This window comes from Rattus rattus, chromosome 12 (assembly GCF_011064425.1).
Source record: "Rattus rattus isolate New Zealand chromosome 12, Rrattus_CSIRO_v1, whole genome shotgun sequence".
Taxonomy (NCBI): Eukaryota; Metazoa; Chordata; class Mammalia; order Rodentia; family Muridae; genus Rattus; species Rattus rattus.
In genome coordinates, this window is record NC_046165.1 from 69,103,860 (window position 1) to 69,124,583 (window position 20,724).

General features: G+C 47.4%; 1 protein-coding gene across 2 annotated transcripts; it reads left to right on the forward strand.

Moving 5' to 3' along the window:
* Positions 1–17,526: 17,526 nt before the first annotated feature.
* Positions 17,527–20,467, forward strand: Sdr39u1 (short chain dehydrogenase/reductase family 39U member 1). Of its 2 annotated transcripts, none has more exons than XM_032917496.1 (6): positions 17,527–17,602; positions 17,859–17,965; positions 18,050–18,132; positions 18,466–18,587; positions 19,351–19,494; positions 19,743–20,467. In XM_032917496.1, exons 1-6 carry the CDS (start codon positions 17,587–17,589, stop codon positions 20,153–20,155), a joined length of 885 nt encoding a protein of 294 aa, XP_032773387.1. In that variant the 5' UTR covers positions 17,527–17,586; the 3' UTR covers positions 20,156–20,467. The 2 variants fall into 2 exon arrangements, with proteins under 2 accessions (XP_032773387.1, XP_032773386.1); XM_032917495.1 differs by lacking the exon at positions 17,527–17,602 and adding an exon at positions 17,609–17,767.
* The last annotated feature ends 257 nt before the right edge of the window (positions 20,468–20,724 follow it).

Below are 20,724 nucleotides of genomic sequence, written 5' to 3' on the forward strand. Positions count from 1 at the left end.
CCGTGCCTGGACTATATTGACTTTAACTTGTGTGACCACCTGAAACCCACCCTTTCACATCTGGAACATCTTCTTTAACGTTAAACAACTTAAGTGCAATTATGAGACTCTAACTAGTCTTCAGCCCCCCCAGAGATCTGAGAAGAAATTAGATATCACCTGAGTATATAGGAAGCACAAGTACCTAGCTTCCAAAATTATCCCATTTGTGGAGACGGCTGGCTGCCTGGACAGTCCCTTAACTCCTTATAAAGATGTGCAGTGCTCATACACCAATTCCACACGTGGGAACACACCCAGACATCTGCACTGAGTGCATGGTAAAGCATGAATAAGAGCAATGCCGTGTTCTATGGAACAACTCAGGGTCCATCAACAACGCAATGAAAACTGCGTGACAAGGTCAAACAATAGGATACCAGCAGCAACAAAGCCACCAAAGTGGTGAATCTCATAATCGAAACGTCAAGTCTGGGAAAGGGCAGATGTTTCTGCTTGCCGTTTTGGTTGTTTGGTTGGTTGGTTGATTGGTTGTTTTTTGAGACCACGTTTCTCTGTGTAGCCCTGGCTGTCCTGGAACTTGCTTTGTAGACCAGGCTGACCTCGCACTCAGAGATTCACCTGTCTGCCTCCCAAATGAGGTATTACAGATGTGTGTCGCCACGCCCTGCTTGCATGGTTTTTTTTTTAGTTTATTCTTTTCTTACACAATACATCCCAGCCACAGCCTCCCCTCCCCCCACTCCTCTTAGCCCCCCATCATACCTCCCCTCGCTCGAAAAACAGCATAATACAACACAATAATCCCAGGCATATATCTCACATTAAAGCTGGACAAGGCAATCCAGTCAGAGAAAAGGGTCCCAGGAGCAGGCGAGAGTCAGAGAGCCCCCTCTCCCAAACGCCCCAAGCTAAACAACGCATCACAGCAGCAGAAGGCCTAGCTCAGGCCCAGGCAGGCTCTGTGATTTGTGCTTCGGTCTCTGAGCCCCGTTCAGTTTATTCTGCAGGCCATGCTCTGGTGTCCTCTAGCCTCCTGGCTCCTACAGTCCTTCAACCCCACCTTCCATAGGGTTCCCCAGGCTCCCCCTAATGTTTGGCTGTGGGTCTCTGCATCTGTTCCTATCAGCTGCTGGATGAAGCCTGTCCGTCTGGTGACGATTTGGCCAGGCACCGCTCTATGAGTATAGCACATTATCATTAGGAATCATTTCATCTGCTTTTTGTTTCGTTTTGTTTTGATTTTGTTGTTTTTGTTGTTGTTTGGTTTGGGTTGGGTTTTTGGGGGGGGGTTTGTTGGGGTTTTGTTTTGTTTTGTCATTTGGTCGTTTCGGGGTTTTGTGGGCTTTTTGTTTTGTTTCTTTTGGTCAGTATTGTTTGGTTCTATCCTAGCTCTCTGAGCCGTCCAGCTTCTGGTTCCTGGCCATCCAGGATGTGTTGGGCATGGGCTCCCTCTTGTGGCCTGCACATTGCTTGGCCACTCTCAGCAGCACTGAGCCACCATTGCCCCAGCACTTCTCCCAAGTAGGACGGCTGTGAGGGAAGATTTGGGGCCTGGGGTTGGTATCCCACTGGGAGACTTGCCTGCTTAACAAAGATGGCCCTGTACAGGCTCCATATCCTCCATTGCTGGGAGTCCTCTCTAGGTTCGCCCTCCTAGGCTCCAGGAAGTTTCCACTGCACTAGGTTTACGCATGGTCCCTTAAATGCACCCATTCCAGTCTCCTCTCCCTCAATCCCTCCCCCACCATCTGATCCCTCCTGTTCCCATCCCTCCTGCCCCTTTCCCTGGAAGATCCATGCGTCCTCCCTAGAGCCCTCCCTATTGCTTAGCCTCTCTGGGCCTGGGAATTGTAGCATGATTATCCTTTACTGTACAACTAACGTCCACTTAAACGTGAGTACATCCCATGCCTGCCTTGCCGTGTCTGGGTTACCTTGCTCACAGTGATTTTTTTCTAGTTCCATCCATTTGCACTCAAATTTCACGACGTCATCTTTTCCTAACAACTAGGGAATACTCCATGGTGCGAATGCACCACGTTTTCTTTGCCCACTCATCCACTGAGGGCCCTCTAGGTTGTTTCCAGTTTCTGGCTCCTATGAGTAAAGCCACTATGAACATAGGTGAGCAACTAACTGTCCTTGTGTAGGCTGGAGCATTTTGGGGTACATGAGTGGTTTAGCGGGGTCTTATGCTAGATCAGCTTGAAAGATGAATTGCATCCGTTTACTTACGTAAACCTCCAGAAGCAGACAAACTAATCATCTTAAACATTTGAATAGAAGTTTTTAAAGATTTATTCATTTGTTATATATAAGTACACTGTAGCTGTCCTCAGACACACCAGAAGAGGGCATCGGATCTCTTTACAGATGGTTGTGAGCCACCATGTGGTTGCTGGGATTTGAACTCAGGACCTCTGGAAGAGCAGTCAGTGCTCTTAACCACTGAGCCATCTCTCCAGCCCCATCTTAAACATTTGAGATGACCATTGATGGGATGGAAGAAGTAGAACCAGGAAGAGACACAGTGGGTGGGAGGATGCCCTGAAAGCAAACCACGTCCAAGGAGCAAGTCCTAGCTCTGGGAAGGAAGCTGACACATAGTTATACTTGAGAATCATGTCTACTCGGAGGAAGGGCCTCCAGACTGGACCCCCCCCCAGAGGGGAGCATTAGAAAGGATACAATACACTTGAGCCAGAATCATGACTAACCTTAAAGGGAAGGAGTGGCGTCCCTTAAAAGTCTGAAGAGTAGCTTCATTAAGAATGAGAATAAGAGAGCTAGAGAGGGAGAGAGACAGCATGAGAGAGATTCTGGGAAAGGGGGGCATCAGAGAAGTACCCTTAGAGGAACCCCCAAAGAAGAAACACCTGACTTTCGTGTCCTTACAAGGATGATGAGACTTTTTTACATGACAAGGCTTACTCCAACACAGCTTATGTGACATACGCCATGGAAGAATCCAGCACTGTCACAGAACAGTTTCCTAAAGGTCCTTCCCAGGACCTGTGGGGAGTGTGGCCTGACCTCCTCAGGCTGTGGGATCTGGCCATGGGCTAGTGCTGAAGTAATAGCTCATTGGTTAAGAGCACTGGCTGCTCTTCTTCTGGAGGACTGGGGTTCAATTCTCAGCACCCACATGGAAGATCGCAACTGTCTGTAACTCCAGGCGATCAGACACCTTCTCACATATAGGCAAAATATCAATAACCTATGCATATAGAATAGAAATAAAGTTAAGAAGAAAAGTGGCCATTGTCTTTAAAGGTTTCAACTATCTCCACATAAGCCTTTTCAGTTTCCTCATGGTGAGACAGTCGGGACTGTTCAAGGCCAGCCTGGTCTACAGATGGAGTTCATGGACAGCCAGCGCTACAAGGAGAAACCCTGTCTCAGAAAAAAAAAAAAAATTAAAGGCCCATGGTATTTTGGCGTGGGTCAAGAATTCATACAAGTCTCTGCACCATGAATTCTGGCCATCCCTGTAAGCCCCTGCACCCCAGTCCAGGGAGACTGGGGAGCTGAGGCTGATTCTGTATACACAGGAGGCACCTAGCAGCATCTCCATCCATGAATCTGGCTTCTGCTATTGACTAGCAAACCTGTCAGGCTGTCGGCTAGACTCTCAGTCGCGGCATCTCTGAGCAAGCTCTCCCTGTGGGGGAGTTAGGGCACCGCCTAGGTTAGTGGTTCTCACAATAAGGTGGAAGCGTGTGGCATTTCTATGTCCTAGGCTTGGAAGTCACCACTCTGGAGCATCCATCTAAGCTCAAGGGAAGAAACAGGTACTTCATCTTCTGGTTAGAGATAAGAGGATCGCAGAGCAGCGTGTGAAGCTGAACTATTGTTGCTGTCACCATTAGAAACCACATCTGCCACAAAAGGCTCCTGTGAAGTGCATCCTCGTGCTCTGTTCTCCAGGTTCTACCGGTTTCAGAATTCTGCATCATATTTCCAGCACCTAGGAATTTTGTCTGGTAATGGTGATGAAAATGCCTGACATTTACTAAATCTGAACTGTTCCAAGACTTTCAAGACTTTTTTATTTTATGTATATGAATGTTTTACCTGCATATATATCTGTATACCATTTGCATACCTTGTACCCTTGGAGTTGCAAAGAGGGCATTGGATGCCCTAGAACTGGAGTTACAGATGTTTGTGAGCCACCACGTGGGTGCTGGGAACTGAACCTGGGCCCTTTGCAAGAGCAGTAGGCTCTCTTGACCCATGACCCATCTCTCCAGCCCTCTCAGGTTTTTTTCAATATAGCTTATGGGTCTCGATAACAATCATATGAAGCAAACACCATTGCTATCTTTGCTTCACGGACAAGGAAACTAAGCGATATTGTGAAATTCATAAAACCCTAACAAGGTAGACCTAGAATTTCAATCTAGGGGCTTTCCTTTCAGGGGCTACACTCTTAACTGCCATTCTCATTTATTCAGTGAATGCTAGTTAGTTATCTGTAAAATGAAGGCACCATTCAAATTTCAGGGATAGAGCAATGAGCAAAGCAACTAAGCCCCCTGCTTTTGTGAGGAGCAAATGTATATAATTCATTGTGTAAGTGGCACCAAATATAAAGCAGGATATGGGTGACAGGAAGTTTCATAGGTGAGGAAGAAAACTATGCTGCTCAAAGAACATCTCCTTAGACACTGGCTACATGGTAGAAGCCACGTCTGTGACATCCACAGAGCTATTTGGAAGAGTGGTGTTTCAAGCAGGGTACCAGTGAGTGAGACCGGGCCTAATACAGGATAGGCAGGCCGGGCAGGAGGGAGAGTGACAGGAAAAGGTTGTAGAGATGGGTGAGCAGAAGATCATCATGGACTCTGAAGGTTTGCGAGGTCTTCTGGCTTTTACTCTAACCCCAAAATCTATTGGAAGACTCTGAGCATGAATTTTGGTGACACATGCTTAATTTCTCATAAGAAATTAAAGGACTAGAGGGAACAAGGATTGGGAAAAGAAAGCAAGGAGCCCCTAATGACAGTCTAGGCAAAAGATGGCATTAGCTCAGACACGCGGTAACTGTGGCAGGAACTGAGAACTGAGGGTTTATTACTCTTGTATGGATTCACACAAGAGGTGACGGTATCTCCCCTCAGATCTGCTGAGGGCGAGGGTAGAAAGAGGGGTGAGAGTGGACTCCTGACATTTGCCACAGACTGCAAATTTCCAAGTCTGGAAGAACTATAAAAGGGGTATGTTCCCACATTATAGTTGATATGCTATCTTCAGTCATCCTCATAAGGATAAGGAGACAGTCAGTGCCCAGCAAGGGGGACTGATGAGTGACTAGGAGAACATAAGGGTCCTAGAACAAAGGAAAGAAATATACTTGCCAATATAAGATATGCTTATAGCAATAAATGCTGCTCAGGCAGAGTGTGTGGAGGCCACAGATCAGTAAGTTTAGCAATATGATGGTCACCAGTGGGAGCTGTGTCAACCACCTCCATAGACTGAACCCAACTTTCCATCAGAAACATAATGTCCTTTAGAAGTTCTTCAGTCTCAACAGTGAAAAATTTTCTATGTCCCAGCATTTCATCCAAGGAATATTCAGTGTCATCCTTGGTATCTGCATGGATGTAGAGTCCAGGTCAATAGAGTATGCGGGTGACAGCCACCTCCTTCATGAACCTCTACGGCCACCATCTTGCCACTAAGTGAGTGCACTCTCAGCTCTGAGCCTGCCCACATCCAAACAGGACACTCACAGGACATCTAATCATAGGGACTCTGAGGTTCAGAGTCACCTGTGTGTTCTCAAGCCTCCTTCTCCTCCCCATCAGTTTTCTTCTTTCCCACCATCTTCTTTCAAGTCTTTGATGAGATACCCAAGTCACACTATAACTGTCTCTCTAAGCTCAACAAAGCACTGTGATCTTTCTGGTCTGGCCTCCTATAGATAGATCTGGCCTAGTTTTATCTAAAAGGAGGTAGATTAACTTACAACTTCCTTATTAGAAAGCTATTCAGCTTGCCAACTGATGGGTGGTCTAAGAAAATGTGAGCTGAGTGGATAAAAATGAAGAAGGTAGAGCTGGAGAGATGGCTCAGCAGTTAAGAGCATTGACTGTTCTTCCAGAGGTCCTAAGTTCAATTTCCAGATGACTCACAACCATCTATAATGGGATCTGAAGCCCTCTTCTGGTGTGTCTGAAAACAGCTACAATGTATTTACATATAATGAATAAATAAATCTTTTTTTTAAAATGAAGAAGGCAAAGCAAAGTCAGCTTTGGTTAGTACTGCCTGAATGCCATGAAGCCATAACACATACACACATGTGCACATGCTCACACACACGCCACACACACACACGCCAGCACACACGCACACACACACACACACACACACACACACACACACACACACACACACACACACACACTAGCTCATTTTAACCTTCCTTATGGCTCAGAGGCTGGACTCTTCTGAGCCTCCCTCGGCTAGCGTGCCCTTCTCTTTACTCCTTGCTCAAGACCTCTGAATCTGCCCTAGCTTAGTTGTGCTTCTACTCCCCTGCCTAGTACCTCAGACCCAATCAGGGAAGTGGAAATATGGCCACTCTACCAGAGATCTCACATGGCTGGTGGCTCTTTCTTCCACCAAAGCATGGTGAATCTCTTTCCTCCCCTTGCATCTCCTAGCCTACCTGCAGGAACCTGGAAGCTCCGCCTCTCCTGTTCAGCCTTTGGCCACTGGTATGGGTACCAATCAGTCAAGAACCAATTGGGCAACAGGACCTTCAGCCTTCACACACAGATTCCTGATCAGAACATCAGAACCACACCCTACAAGGGGAGGCTCTGGCAAGGATTGCAGCAAACCTGGATTCCACTCTGCCCTGGTCCAAGTTGAAAGGAGCTGTCAGGATCTTCCCTAACTCCTTGCTTCCTACGATGCATACACCAACCACCCAAGGGGGCTGCGCTCAGTTCCCTTTGCTATCTTAGAGTGCTGCTGAATGGAAGACTACCACATTTCAGTGAGTGAAGTCCCTCTGATTGCTGCAGACTCAGAAGGAGCCTCTGTCTTCCCAGGAGGCAAAGACATTACACACTTGTCCTACATCCAAATATGCAGATAGAAATTTCTTACTTCTGACCCATATTTGAATATTTAAATACTAAAGTGCTAAATGCCAAGACTGCAAATAGTTTAACTTTAATAGTTAAGTTGTTAAAGAAGAAACTGCAGAGGAAGCAAAAGACTGCCACTCCATCCCAAGCCCAGAAAATGAAAGCTCAGAAGAGCAGCAGGCTACTCCCAACAGCCTCCCTGACAGGGGATTGATGTCTAGGATCCCAGCTCTGTCCCTAATCACACCAGGCATAAAGCTTTGGAAAGACTGCCCATCCCCCCCTCCATGAGGATATTTATGGCCCTCTATCCTCATGAACCTGTGGTCTAAAAGGCTCTGTGTGACCTTTCTCACACCAGCACTGTCAGAAAGAAAAATGGAGCTATGAGAAGAAAACTGTTATCAATAAAAGGGTCAGTGGTTCTCAACCTCCCCAATGCTGTGACCCTTTAATGAAATTATTTTCATTGCTACTTCATTAACTGTAACTTTGCTACTGCTATGAATCATAATGCAAATATCTGATATGCAGAATATTTGATATAAAACCCTTGTGAAAAGGTTGGTCAACTCCCCCCTCCCCTCAAAGGAGTCGGGACCCACAGGTTGAGAACCACTGAACCAGGGTATTTGGGCTAAAGAAATGGCTCTACATTTAAGAGCACTGACTGCTCTTTCAAAGCACATGGGTTCAATTCCCAAGATCCTTTCACACAACTACCTATAATTCCAGTTCCAAGGGCAACTGACGACTGCCTCTGGCCTTTCAGGTGCTACATGCACATGGTGCACAGAAGTACATTCAGAAAAACACTCACACACATAAAAATTAAAAAGTAAGAATAAAAATCTCAACAACAACAATAACAACAAAATCTCAACAACAAAAACAAGTGGTGGTGGGACAAACCTGTAATTCCAGCACCCAGGAGGCAGAGGCAGGCGGATCTCTGTGCGTTTGAAACCAGCCTGGTCTACAGAGGGACTTCCAGGACAGCCAAGACTACACAGAGAAACCCTGTCGAGAAAGGAAAAAGTAAATAAATAAATAAATAAAAATAACTGGAGCCGCCCAGCCAGGTCTCTGCAGTGAAGAATGAAGAGTAAGGCCTCTGGTTCAACAGCAGACACAGAGTACAAGCCTAGAGTATTTCATAGTTACCCACAATAATCACCTCAGAGCACATGACCCTAACTAACCACTCCAACAGCAGTCAACCCTGGGATTCTTTGTTTTTAAACTTGGAATAAAGGAAATAATTACTTTTCTAAACATGGAAAACAATCCTTTTGGAAGGGAACCTCCTGAAAGTAGAGGCGATCTACAGAAAGAACTGAAAAGAAGAGGATTCCTGATGACATTGGAGCCTCTGCATATCATCAGGAACAAAACCGATACGCTTTTTAGTATTAACCAGTGTATCTCTCTGCCCTCATTCATTTCACTCCAGTCTAAGGGAACAGGCAAGACAGGTCTCAGGTCTGATTCTAAATCAACTGCTTTCTTTTCCCCTATCATCAAGTATGAATTTCATATTAAGAAGTGGGGGTCTCACACATAACAGCAAGACTTTGTTTGGTTGGTTTGGTTTTTGTTGGGTGGGGAGTGTTAGGTTTGGGTGGGGATGGGGCTCTGTAAGTGTGTGTATGCTTGAGACAGCGTCTTGTGTATCATCCCAGGCTGGCTTTGAACTCACTGTGTAGGGAGGATGACCTTGAACTCCTCATTCTCTTTTTTTTTTTTTTCACTCACAGCTCATCATCCCCACAGCCCCCTTCCCTGGGGCATAACTCTCTACAAGATTAGATGCATCTTCTCCCACTGAAGCCAGACAAGGCAGCCCTCTGCTACATGTGTGCTGAGGGCCACCGACCACACCATGTATGCTGCCTGGTGGGTGGCTCAGTGTCCGGGAGCTCACAGGGGTCTGGGTTAGTTGACACTGGTGGTCTTCCTATGGGGTTGCCATCCTCTTCAGATTATTCAATTCTTCCCCTAACTATTTCATAAGGAGCTATGATGGTTTGCATATGCTTGACCTAGAAGTGACACTATTAGAAGATGTGGCCATGGGGTTGGGGATTAAGTGTGTCACTGTGGGGGTGGGCTTGGAGACCCTCCTCCTAGCTGCCTGAGGATGTTCAGTCTGTTCCTGGCTTCCTTTGAGTGAAGATGTAGAACTCAGCTCCTCCCGCACCATGCCTGCCTGGATACTGCGATGCTGCCATGTTCCCACCTTGATGATAATGGACTGAACCTCTGAACCTGTAAGCCAGCCCCAGTTAAATGTTGTCCTTTATAAAACTTACATTGGTCATAATGTCTGTTCACAGCAATAAGACCCTACCTAAGACAGAGTCCCTGGTCTCAGTCCAGTGGTTGGCTGTTAAGTATTCGCATCTGTCTCAGTCAGCTGCTGGTAGATTTCTCAGAGGACAACTGTGCTAGGCTCCTGTCCCCGATTATGGCAGACTTGTCCTGAGTCTCGTGAACAGCTCCACATTGCCATTTTATTTGTTTGTTTGTTTGGTTGGTTGGTTGGTTGGTTGGTTGGTTGGTTGGTTGGTTTGGTTTGGTTTGGTTTGGTTTGGTTTTGAGAAAAGAAAATAGTCAGCTAGGACCGAGCTTAAAATTAGTTCCCTAAATCAGAGAGCAGGAAAGAAGCCAGTTACGACATTAGAGCTGTTGCAGTTTCCTCTCCAACCCGAATCAGCCCGTACAAAGAAAACGCAACTCAATTAATGTGAAAACAATCCAGCGTCTAGATTTGGCAGATCCACCCTACACTGTCCTATTCCTAGTTCCCAAATCTCTCATCCCTTGCACCTTTTATTTTCCAAGTCTCCAGCTTCTTCTTCTGCCACGACGACTCTCTCCTCGCTTCTTCTCTTTCTCCTCCCCTGATTCCTCTTACTTTTCTCAGTTCCCCATCGTCTGCTCAACAGTCCCTTTTTCACCTTTCTTCCTTACTCCTCTCCCAACTCCCTCTCCACTGTTTTATCCCCTCCCCCTTGCTCAGGTTCTACTGGCTCAACTGTCACCAACTGTCAACTCTCACCCTATTCTCTGATTCTAATCCCCCTCTCACTCCCGACTTTTCCCTCTGTCCAAATCTCACGCTCTTGCCTTTATTTAACAAATTCAGAGAAAATTTCAAGGCAAACCACAACATAGAGCAGTGGTCCTCTACGTTATTTCCTGTGGAACCAGAAGAGCGTGACAGAACAGTCTCCTGAGTCACCTGTGAAGATACTCAAAAGCCCAGAGGGAGCCATACATAGTGACACTCACCTTCAATCCCAGCACTGGGGAGACAGTGACAGGAGGATCTCTGTGAGTTTGAGGCCAGCCTGTTCTACACAGTGGGTTCCAGAACAGCCAGTGCTACACAGAGAGACCGTGTCTCAGTAAACACCAATGATCTACAAAACCCAGAGAGACATGAGGTGTGTGACAAGAACAAGGTTGGTGGCGTAATTCCGAGGCGCGCCTGCAAGGCTACAAGTTTTCAGGCGTGGGCTTCACCCCAGCAGAGCCTGCAGTGGTTTCCACATCTTTGAGATTCTTCCCTTCAAGAGTTGGAGCTAAAAGTGATCTCCCCACCCCACCCCCCACCCCCACCCCCACCCCCACCCCCCCCCCCCCACCCCCACCCCCGTCTCAGAGACTCTGTTCTACTACTCAGATTATGATGACAGTGACTGCCTGGCACTTCTGAGACTAGGTCAGTAGTTACAGGCAATGAGGTTTCCTCCCTAGCTTCACCCTCTGGAGTCACTCCCTCTAGGGAGGACAGCCCACGGACCTACAAACACAAAGACAGACCTATGAGAGGTCAACATGGCCAGAAATAACCCCCAGGTTGTCAACAGTGTATGAGGGAGCCTTCTTGAAACGGAGCCTCTGGCCCCATTTAAGTCTTCAGATTACTGTGTTCCTAGTGATAGATCCTACAAGACTCTGAGTCACACCCACCTAGCTAAGCTGTTCCCTGATCCCTAACCCACAGAACCTGGAGAGAAGTTTAGTAGTGCTGTCATTTCTAACAGCTATGTTTTGAAACAATTCATTAACAGCAACATGTAAGAATTCAATGCTAGGCCACAGCAGATTGCCTGGTAGTAGTGACTATAGGACAGAGCCGAGATGAGCAGAGTGAGTGATCCATCAGGGTCTACTATTCTATTCTGTTGGCTAGAAGGCAAGTGTTTCATTACCTGTCTGGATAACCCCAAACACTGACATCAAAGTAAGAATATGGACACCCAAGAGATGTAGGCAAGAGAATTGTGACACAAAGTATCAGCTTGGGATACATACATAGTAACTTCCTTTAAAACAAAGGAACACAAACCTGTGGTGCACACCCACAGGTCACAATCCCAGCTGCTTGGAAGGCTGAAACACGATCAAGGCTAGGACCTGAAGAGTTGGCTCGGTGATTAAGAGCACTGGATGCTCTTACAGAGAAGCAGAGGTCAATTCTCAGCACCACCCATCTAATGGCTCATACCTTCTATAACTTCAGTCCAGGCGATCCTATCGACGCCCTCTTCCAGCTTCTGAAGGCACAAACAATCACACGTGCTTATAAAACACCCATGTACATAAAATTAAAATAAAAATATTTTAAAGTAGTTGCTGCTGCTGCTGTTGCTGTTGTTGTTGTTGTTGTTGTTGTTGTTGTTGTTGTTGTTGTTGAAAACTACCCTGGGCTAGAATGATTTCAATGCCAGTGTGGCCAACATAGTGAGAGCATCTCTCAAAATAAACAGTAAAAAGATGCTGGGAATGTACTTGCCAGGATGTACAATGCAGAGGCCGAGTCACTGTACCCCCAATGTGGGCCCCCACCGTTGGGATGCTGTGCACAGCTGCTGGGGAGGTGAAACAAAGGGAGTGCTTGACTGCCTGCATCTCCCTGGGGATCACTGAGACAATGCTCCGGGGTAGAATAGCAGTCCAAGATGAGAGAAACTAAAGCTGGAGCTCCCTGACTCTCAGGCACCCGGTTGCCACCGGGGTGTTGCAGAGAAGAGTTGGGAATGAAGGATCGGGGGTCCATGGGACCAAGACCAGGCCAAGACCATTGGGGACCCTCAGGCTGAGGACAACGAAATGCCTTCTATGAGAGACTTAGGTTGTGGCTCTGTAGGCAAAGGTCTTCCCCATGCTCCCGCGGCAGTTTCGAGGGGAGAGACAGTCCATGATTATCCATACCATTTGTTAACTGTTCATGGTGGAAAATGGATGTGTATCAACTCCTGAGGGAGAACTAGAGATTGAATACTTTTTGCAGAGAGGAATGTCTGGGAAGGGAAGCTTGTTGACTAAACCCTCAGGGCCGCTAGGAACCTCATTAGCATGGAGAACCACAGGTCACATTTCCTTATGTGGGAAGAATGGCACTTGTGCCAGGCCAGGAATCTGGCAGGGAGCAGGGAGACGCCCACCATCTCACGTGAGTGAGCTTCTGGGTGTCACGGTCTCAGACCCACTTTACCTTACCAGGTTTCCTGGCATGGTCCACTGTCCCTCACCCAAAACCTGGCTTAACCAGCTGTGCCTTAGCTGACCAAGGAAATATCCAAAAACAAAGGAAACAAGATCCTTCTGAGAAAGCAGTAATGACTAACTGCCTAACCCAGGGACCTGCCCTGTCTCTGCACTGTGGTAAGCAAGGAAGAATAAAAATTTACCTCCCTACCCCCAAAAAAACAAAGGGAAATTTCAAAGTAATGATTACCCCTCCCTTTGTCTGGACAGCTTAAGTTTGCTCCACTAGAAATGTTCATGAGCAAATTAATTACAGAAAGTAAACTTACAAGCTACATATGGTGTTCAAGCTTGTGATTCCAGAACATGGGAGGCTAAAGCAGGAGGATTGCTATGAATTGGAAGCCAGTATCTGCTACAGAATAAGGCTGCATCTGGAAGGAGGAGGAAGAAGAGGAGGAAGAGGAAGAGGAGGAGGAAGAAGAGGAAACATTATGCAAAGTTATATTTTTGTACATCTAAAATATGACTATAAATTTTTAATCCATGTGGTTTTGTTATATTAGACAATAACAAGATTAATAAAATAAATAGCCTGGATCCCTCACTTCATCTTAGCAATGAGTCCCCTGGGTACTATTCCTCCCCCTCATATCCTACCTCCACAGGAAAACACTACCCTGAGTTTCTCATGTGTTCCCTGAGTTGTTCTCGTGTGTTTATTTATACTTTTACAAGTCTATTTATTAAAAATACCACAATTTGGATTGCTCTTAATATTTAAACAGAATTGTGGTATAAATACTTCTGTAACTTTCTTTTTCTATTTAACACTGTAACTGTGAGGAAATAGCAGGGTACATGGAATTCTGATTAAGCCAACCCAACAGGCTTTGTGGAAGACAAGTATGTTGGCTAATCTTCACTGTCAACTTGGCTAGATTTGACATTGCCTAGGAGACGTACATTTGAGTGTGTCTATGAGGGCATTTCCAGAGAAGTTTAACAGAAAAGGAAAGACTCACCCTGACTGTGGGCGGGCACTGTCCCATACGCCAGAGTCCCAAACTGAACACAAAGGAAAAAATAATCTTCATACCCACATTCATCTGTCTCCTGACTAGACACCTCCAACTCTGGCCGCCATGCCTTTCATGCCATGATGGACTGGTACCCTCAAACTGCGAGTCAAAAGAACCACTTCCTCTCTTAGGTCGCAATGCTCACAGCAATGAGAAAGGTAGCTTGTATATACAAACAAATCAAGATGGCCAGACTCCACCTAGAGGGAGGTAAAGGATGAAAACCAAGCTGGATATGGAGGATAACCAAATTATCAAAAAGGGAGTTACTCTAAATGTCCCTCAACTGAAGAATGGGTAAAGAAATTTGGCACGTCTACACAATGAATACAATTCAGCTGTGAAAAACAGACATTATGAATTTTGCAGGCAAATGGATGGGTCTTGAGAATATCATCCTGAGTGAGGTAACCCAGTCCCAAAAGGACATGGATGGTATCTACTCACTTATAAGTGGATATTAGTCGTAAAATATAGGATGTCCATGCTACATTCTACAGACCCAAGGAGGCTGGACAGGATGGAGGGCACAAGGATGCTTTGGTCTCATTTGAAAGGGGAAATGGAATGGTCATGGAAGTCAGATGGAGAGAGAGAACTGGGTGGGAGAGAGAATGGGGAGGGGAGTGGGGAGATTCAGGGTTGGTTGTGGGGAGGGACAGGGGGGATGGCCATGAGAATGAATAGAAATCTACAACTGATGGGGGGAGACAAGGGACATCTTTGGGAAGAGACAGAGACCTGGGATAAGGGAGGTGCCCAAGAATCAATGAGGGTGCCCTGAACATTGAGAATATGGAGCCTGGGGAGTCTGCCTCCTGTGGCCAGGCAGGAACCCTGGTAGAGCAATAGGGACACCAACCTACCCACAAAACTTTTGACCCAAAATTTACCCTGTCTACAAAAAATGCCAAGATCAGGTATGGAGCAGAGACTGATGGAACAGCCAACCAATAACTGGCCCAACTTGAGACCCATCCCGTGGACAAGCACCAATCCCTAACACTACTAAAGAAACTCTGTTATGCTTGCAGACAGGAGTCCAGCAAGGCTGTCCTCTGAGAGGCTCCACCCAGCAGCTGACTCAGATGTAGACACCCACAGCCAAACAGTGGATGAATCTTGGGAACTCTTATGGAAGTATAGGAGAAAGGATTGCAGCCCTAAGGGGCTAGGAACTCCACATGAAGACCAACAGACTCAACTAGCCTGGACCCTTAGGGCTCTCAGAGACTGAACACCTTCTAAAGAACATACACAGGCTGGACCTAGACCTCCCTGCACATGTGTAGCGGATATGCAGCTTGGTCTTCATGTGGGTCCCAAACAACTGGAGCAGAGCTATCCCAAAAGCCTGTACACAGATATGTTCTTCCAGCTGGGTTGCCTTGTCTGGCCTCAGTGGGAAAGGATGTCCCTATCCTCACAGATTTGGCTGAGTTCTATAAGGAAATACACAGATGAACCTAAAAGAAGACTCAAAAGCTGAAGTTTGGCCAAGCAACACATCTTTAGCAGAGGATCCGGCGAAGCCATACTTTTTTTTCTCTAGAGATCCCTTTAGTTTTCTAAATAACTTGGCAGTGCCTTTAAGCAGGGGTGGAGGGTGTTTATGTTTAATCTGACTTAATAATTCTGCACTGCAGGGTTTCTTCGAACATATTACACATGACACAGTGTTTTTGTCGTGTTATTTCATTGACCATTCTGCTTCCAGTGTGTAGGTACAGAAAAAACTCAAAATCAAGATGCCTGATGAGAAAGAGTACAGGAATTTAGACGAGAATAACTGGAATGAAGGTCGTAGTTAGCAGATGCAGAAACAGATCTGAGAGGTGTTTAATATATGAAATCAACTGCATTTCAGGCAACCAGAGATCTAGAGGCACTGGAGAGACAGTTCCATAGTTAAGAACACTTGATACTCCCAGAGGACCTAGGCTGGAGTGCCAGATAATTCCAGGTCCTGGAATCCCACTCCCTCTTCTGGCCTCAGAGGACACCAGACATCCACGTGGTGCAGAGGCATACAGGCTGGCAAAACAACCATACACATTTTTAAGGCAAAAATATTTTATCTTCTAGATTTTTATTTTTTTAATTTTTTAAAAAGATTTATTTTATAGGAGTACACTGTAGATGTCTTCGGACACAAAGAGGGCATTCAGATGGCATTACAGCTGGTTATGAGCCACCATATGGTCAGTGCTCTTAACCACTGAGCAGCATCTCTCCAGCCCCTACGTGTTTTGTTTTGTTTTGTTTTGTTTTAAATGAGAGATCTAGAGAGGTTTTTATGAAAGTCAGGAACTCAGAGGTCCTGAATTGCATAGATTTGGGGCTTCTATGAAAAATGAGTGACTAAATTCACAACATAAGGTTGTGGGCAGCCAGGGGTGATAGCGTCTGGAAACAGAGACCTGACATGGCTCAGCGGGGGTAAACTGCTTGCTGCAGACATCAGGGGGACCTGAATCCTGAGCTCTACCACCTACGTGAAATACTGTGTATATATAAAGCCATCCCTGAAAACTCAGCCAGCACAGCAGAAGCCCCGGGCTCGCTGGCCAGCCAGTTAAACCAATTGTGAGCCCCAGGTTCAATGAGACCTTGTCCCAAAAATTAAGGTGGGGCGGGGGGGCGATAAAGCAATACTATTTCCACACATGCGCTCTCCAGCATTCATGAGGGTAAAGATGAGCCCCAGAAGAAGAAGTGGGAGAGGCAAGCAAGACAGGGAGCATAAAGTGTGAAAAGAGGACCCTGGGATCCAGCTAGAAACAACTGTCTACAGTTTAAGGATTTAAAGACAGCAGAGCAAGCAGCAGACGCCAAACTAAACTGGTTCTTAAAAGTCCCAGAAGACAGTGTGGTTTCCACTGAAGCTAAAAACGCAGCATTTCCTGTTTGGTTTTAGACCAGGGGCAAGGGACTGACTGAGGCCTGAGGCACATAACTTGACATTTTAAGTATTTACAAAGCAGGCTTGGCCTCCAGATTCTCCCAGCATCCTCAGTCCCTACCTGACATACCTTGCCCCTAACCTTGAAGTTTCCAGCCCAGAAGCTGGGCTTCCCTTCCCCCAGAGGCTTTTCACTATATAATCCAGACGTTTTGTGCTCGTGCTCTCTCTCCCTCTCCTTCCCTCCCCCCCCCCTCCCCCCCCCCACTTTCTCTCTGAACTTGCGCCCTTTCTCTTTTTCTCCTCTCCCCCACTCCTCCCCATGGCGAGTCCCTTGGCCTCATTCTTTAGGGCCAGAGAACTCGCCGAGACCAGCTTCCCAATAAAACTGCCTTTAATATGATCTGATCTGGTTTGAATTGGCTCATTTCACCGGCGGTAGAGAAAAACCTATCGTTTCTAAAAGGAAGAAAGGACACTGACTTTGGCTGGGGGATCGATCAAAATGATCTACACCTGGGCATTAGACTTGGTGAAATATGTGTTCCCGGAGCCTGGAGATGGATGAACTGGGAAGCAGAGGGTGGATCGCACGCTTGTGAGACCCTTAACTGAGGAAGCAAGGACAAGCGTGCGCACATCAAGTGGAGAAGAAACCCTGGCACCTTCGAGGCCTGGCAGGAGGAGGCAGAACAGTGAGAAAAGAAGATGAATACGAATTCCACAGTGCGGCCGCCCCAATACTGGACAAGCGCCCAGCGCTTTGCGGTCTAGAGTTGTGCTGGTTTCTTTAAGAGCGGATCCTTTCTGCACTCCATCTCTTTTGCATCATCCACCTCTCTTCCCAGAGAAACTTCTAGTCCTTCGCTATTACTACAACTCCTTCCGGGTCGGGGAGGGTGGGGCACACCTACTACTGAAATTCGCGTGAGGTGAGACGCGTAGTCGCGTCCGGTATTTAAATCTCGCGCAGGCGTGCTAGCTCCCCGTCACTATGCGGGTGCTTGTAGGTGAGGGAGGGCTGAGAGTTGCGGGCCGGCTTAGGCTGCCGCCCAGAGCTGAAAAAACAGGCCCACAGGCTTCAATCTCCTAAGCAGGCAACCTAGCCTTGGCTTCCCAGCCCCAAAAGCTGAATCTGTGAAACCCCATGACCTGTGTCACCTCTGCATCGCGGGGTGGGGTAGAAGAGGCCTGATGTCACCCAAAGGGACCGTCAGATGACCTGCCTCCTCCCCCCTGAGTAAACAGTTTGTGCTCTCCCATCAGGTGGCGGGACGGGATTCATTGGGACAGCCCTAACACAGCTACTGAAAACCAAGGGCCACGAAGTTAAGTTGGTCTCCAGACAGCCTGGCCCGGATCGAATTACGTGGGTAGGTCCAGCTTCTGGAAGGTGGGTGGGAGGGCAATTTGCGCGGGAAGGTCAGTACCAGCAGGCACTGTACTTTCTCCCACAGACTGAGCTCAGCGGGTCGGGGCTGCCTCACTGTGATGTTGTCATCAACCTGGCTGGAGAGAACATCCTCAATCCTCTGCGAAGGTCAACAGGGCCACAAAGCAGATAGTCCCTGCGCAGGGGGAGAGGGTCAATGCCTGTGAGCTGTGCATGGTAGACATACACCGTGCAAATGCCCCTTAAGCCTTCCGAGCCTGTTATATATCCGTGTCTAATAAAACACAGTGTTGCGGATGAAGAGATACAGTCCATGACTATTGGGGGTGGGGGGAGGGAGTCCTATCTTTCTTAGCCACCCTGAGTTAGGCATTAAGACAGACTTAGGACACCTGGCCGACTGGGAGGCGAGTAGGATGAGGAGGGAGGACAAGGGTTAGGTGCATATCTGTACTGCTTTTTCCTTCATCTTCTCTGCAGATGGAACACAACCTTCAAAAAGGAGGTTCTTGCCAGCCGCCTGGATACCACCCACTTGCTAGCTAAAGCCATCACGGAAGCCGCACAACCACCTCAGGCCTGGATACTAGTCACAGGTGTAGGTATGCCCCCAAATCACCAACCTCTTACATCACCAGGGAGCCAGGGAGAACAGAGCAAGTAGTTCAAGCCCTTGGGGCCTGTAGCACCCAGAGCATGGGTCCTTTCCAGTGTAGCTGCCTAGGCCTCTGGCCATGCAGGTTTCTCCTGACCTAGATCTGTATTTTCAGTGTGGAAAGACAGAGTGTGAGGGGGCGAGGGTGTACTTGGCTAGAGAACCTTTATTGGAAGCCCTCAGAAAAAGAGGGGTGGTGTGGGTCCTAGTGCTGATGACAGCTCCCCGCTCCCAAGACCCTCGCTTTCTGCACTGCAGTTCTTTTTGAAGAGTTCCCTTTGCTGTGTCTCCTTTGAGACCAAACAATTAAAATAAAAGCAGTAGCCACTGTACCATTTTATACATATCATTTAATCCTTGCAACAACTTTGAGGTAGGTACACTTACTCCCATATTGAAGATGCAGAGTTTGCACACAGAGAAGTAACTTGCCAAAAAGTCACAGATGTCAAGAATGGTGGAGCTCAAGCAGCTTAGCACCTACGTCTGTCTCCACCCACTACAAGCTGGCAGCCTCTGGACGCAGCCTGAGAGCCAACAGCTAGACTTTCAGGCATGAACACATGGAGAAGCTCAAGGGGGGAAACAGTTATGGTTTTCTTCTCCTGTGGAAACCCAAAGGGCCAAGGAGCCTGAGGCTAAGGAGCCTTTCACTGAAGGGCCCAGCAGGCCAGGGACCGCCAGAGCAAATGAGTGCCCTTCTGTGACAGCTTACTACCGGCCAAGCCTGACTGAGGAGTATGATGAAGACAGCCCAGGAGGGGATTTTGACTTTTTCTCCAACCTGGTAACCAAATGGGAAGCAGCAGCCAGGCTTCCTGGAGAGTCTACACGCCAGGTCGTGGTACGTTCAGGTGAGGACCAAGGGCCTGGGAACCAAGCAAAGTAGAAGATTTCTGGGCTGAGGAGGGGTGAGTTTGCAGTGAGAGGACACCATCACTTTAGCTAACACAGAGGGAAAGCCCCAGGAAGATCCACAGCCCTCAACTCTGCCCACTCCCAAGTGCACATGGGAAGGCTGTGAGGAAGGGAGAAGAGAAATCATAGTGCAGATCTCCAAGGACTAAACAACCTTCCTTTACCACCCTTCTGTCTGCTTTAGGGGTTGTGCTGGGCCGAGGGGGCGGTGCCATCAGCCACATGCTTCTGCCCTTCCGCCTGGGCCTAGGAGGCCCCATTGGTTCAGGTCACCAGTTCTTCCCCTGGATACACATTAGTGACCTGACAGGAATTCTGAATCATGCCCTTGAGGCAAACCACGTCCAAGGAGTCCTGAATGGAGTAGCTCCAGCATCTACAACTACCAATGCCGATTTTGCCCAGGCCTTGGGTGCTGCCCTGGGCCGCCCAGCCTTCATACCTGTCCCCAGCACTGTGGTACAAGCAATCTTTGGACGAGAGCGTGCCATCATGCTGTTGGAAGGCCAGAAAGTGGTCCCCCGGAGGACACTGGCCACGGGCTACCAGTATTCCTTCCCAGAGTTAGGAGCTGCCTTAAAGGATGTTGTAACCTAAGTAGAGAAGGGAGCCCCAAGGCAGGAGGTGGGGCCTGTTCCTGCCTTCTGAGAAGTGAGTCAGGTGATTGCTGTACTTGACTGAGATCAGAAGCCATCTGGCTCTTAGACTCTCTCTCTCTCCCCTTTCTTCCCATGTTCTGTTGATCCACCTCTCTCCAAGAAACTCCAGTCTCAAGGATCTAATCTCATTCTAACCTTAACCTCCTCAACTTCTTGTGGCTTCTGTGTCACATTGTTGCCCTGGTTCTCCTACATGCTATGTAGACAAAGTTCTACAGTTGTGGCAATAAAGGTAGACTGTGTCCGTAGACCACTGGCTTCAGCTGTCTCTTTGGTTTGTACTCCCCTGGAATTATCTTTAGAACTATTCCTCTACCTGGCTCTTCTCCCTAAACGGGCTCCTGAACATTTTACCTCTCTCCTCATCCTTTCCTTTCGTGGTCTCTCTTCCCAAACGAACTGGGGAGACATGAGGTTATAACAGAGATTAAAGATAATATATATAAAAATCTATTTCCAGTGAGTTCTGGCGTCACCTGACCACCTGTTCAGAGGATACCAGCCAAA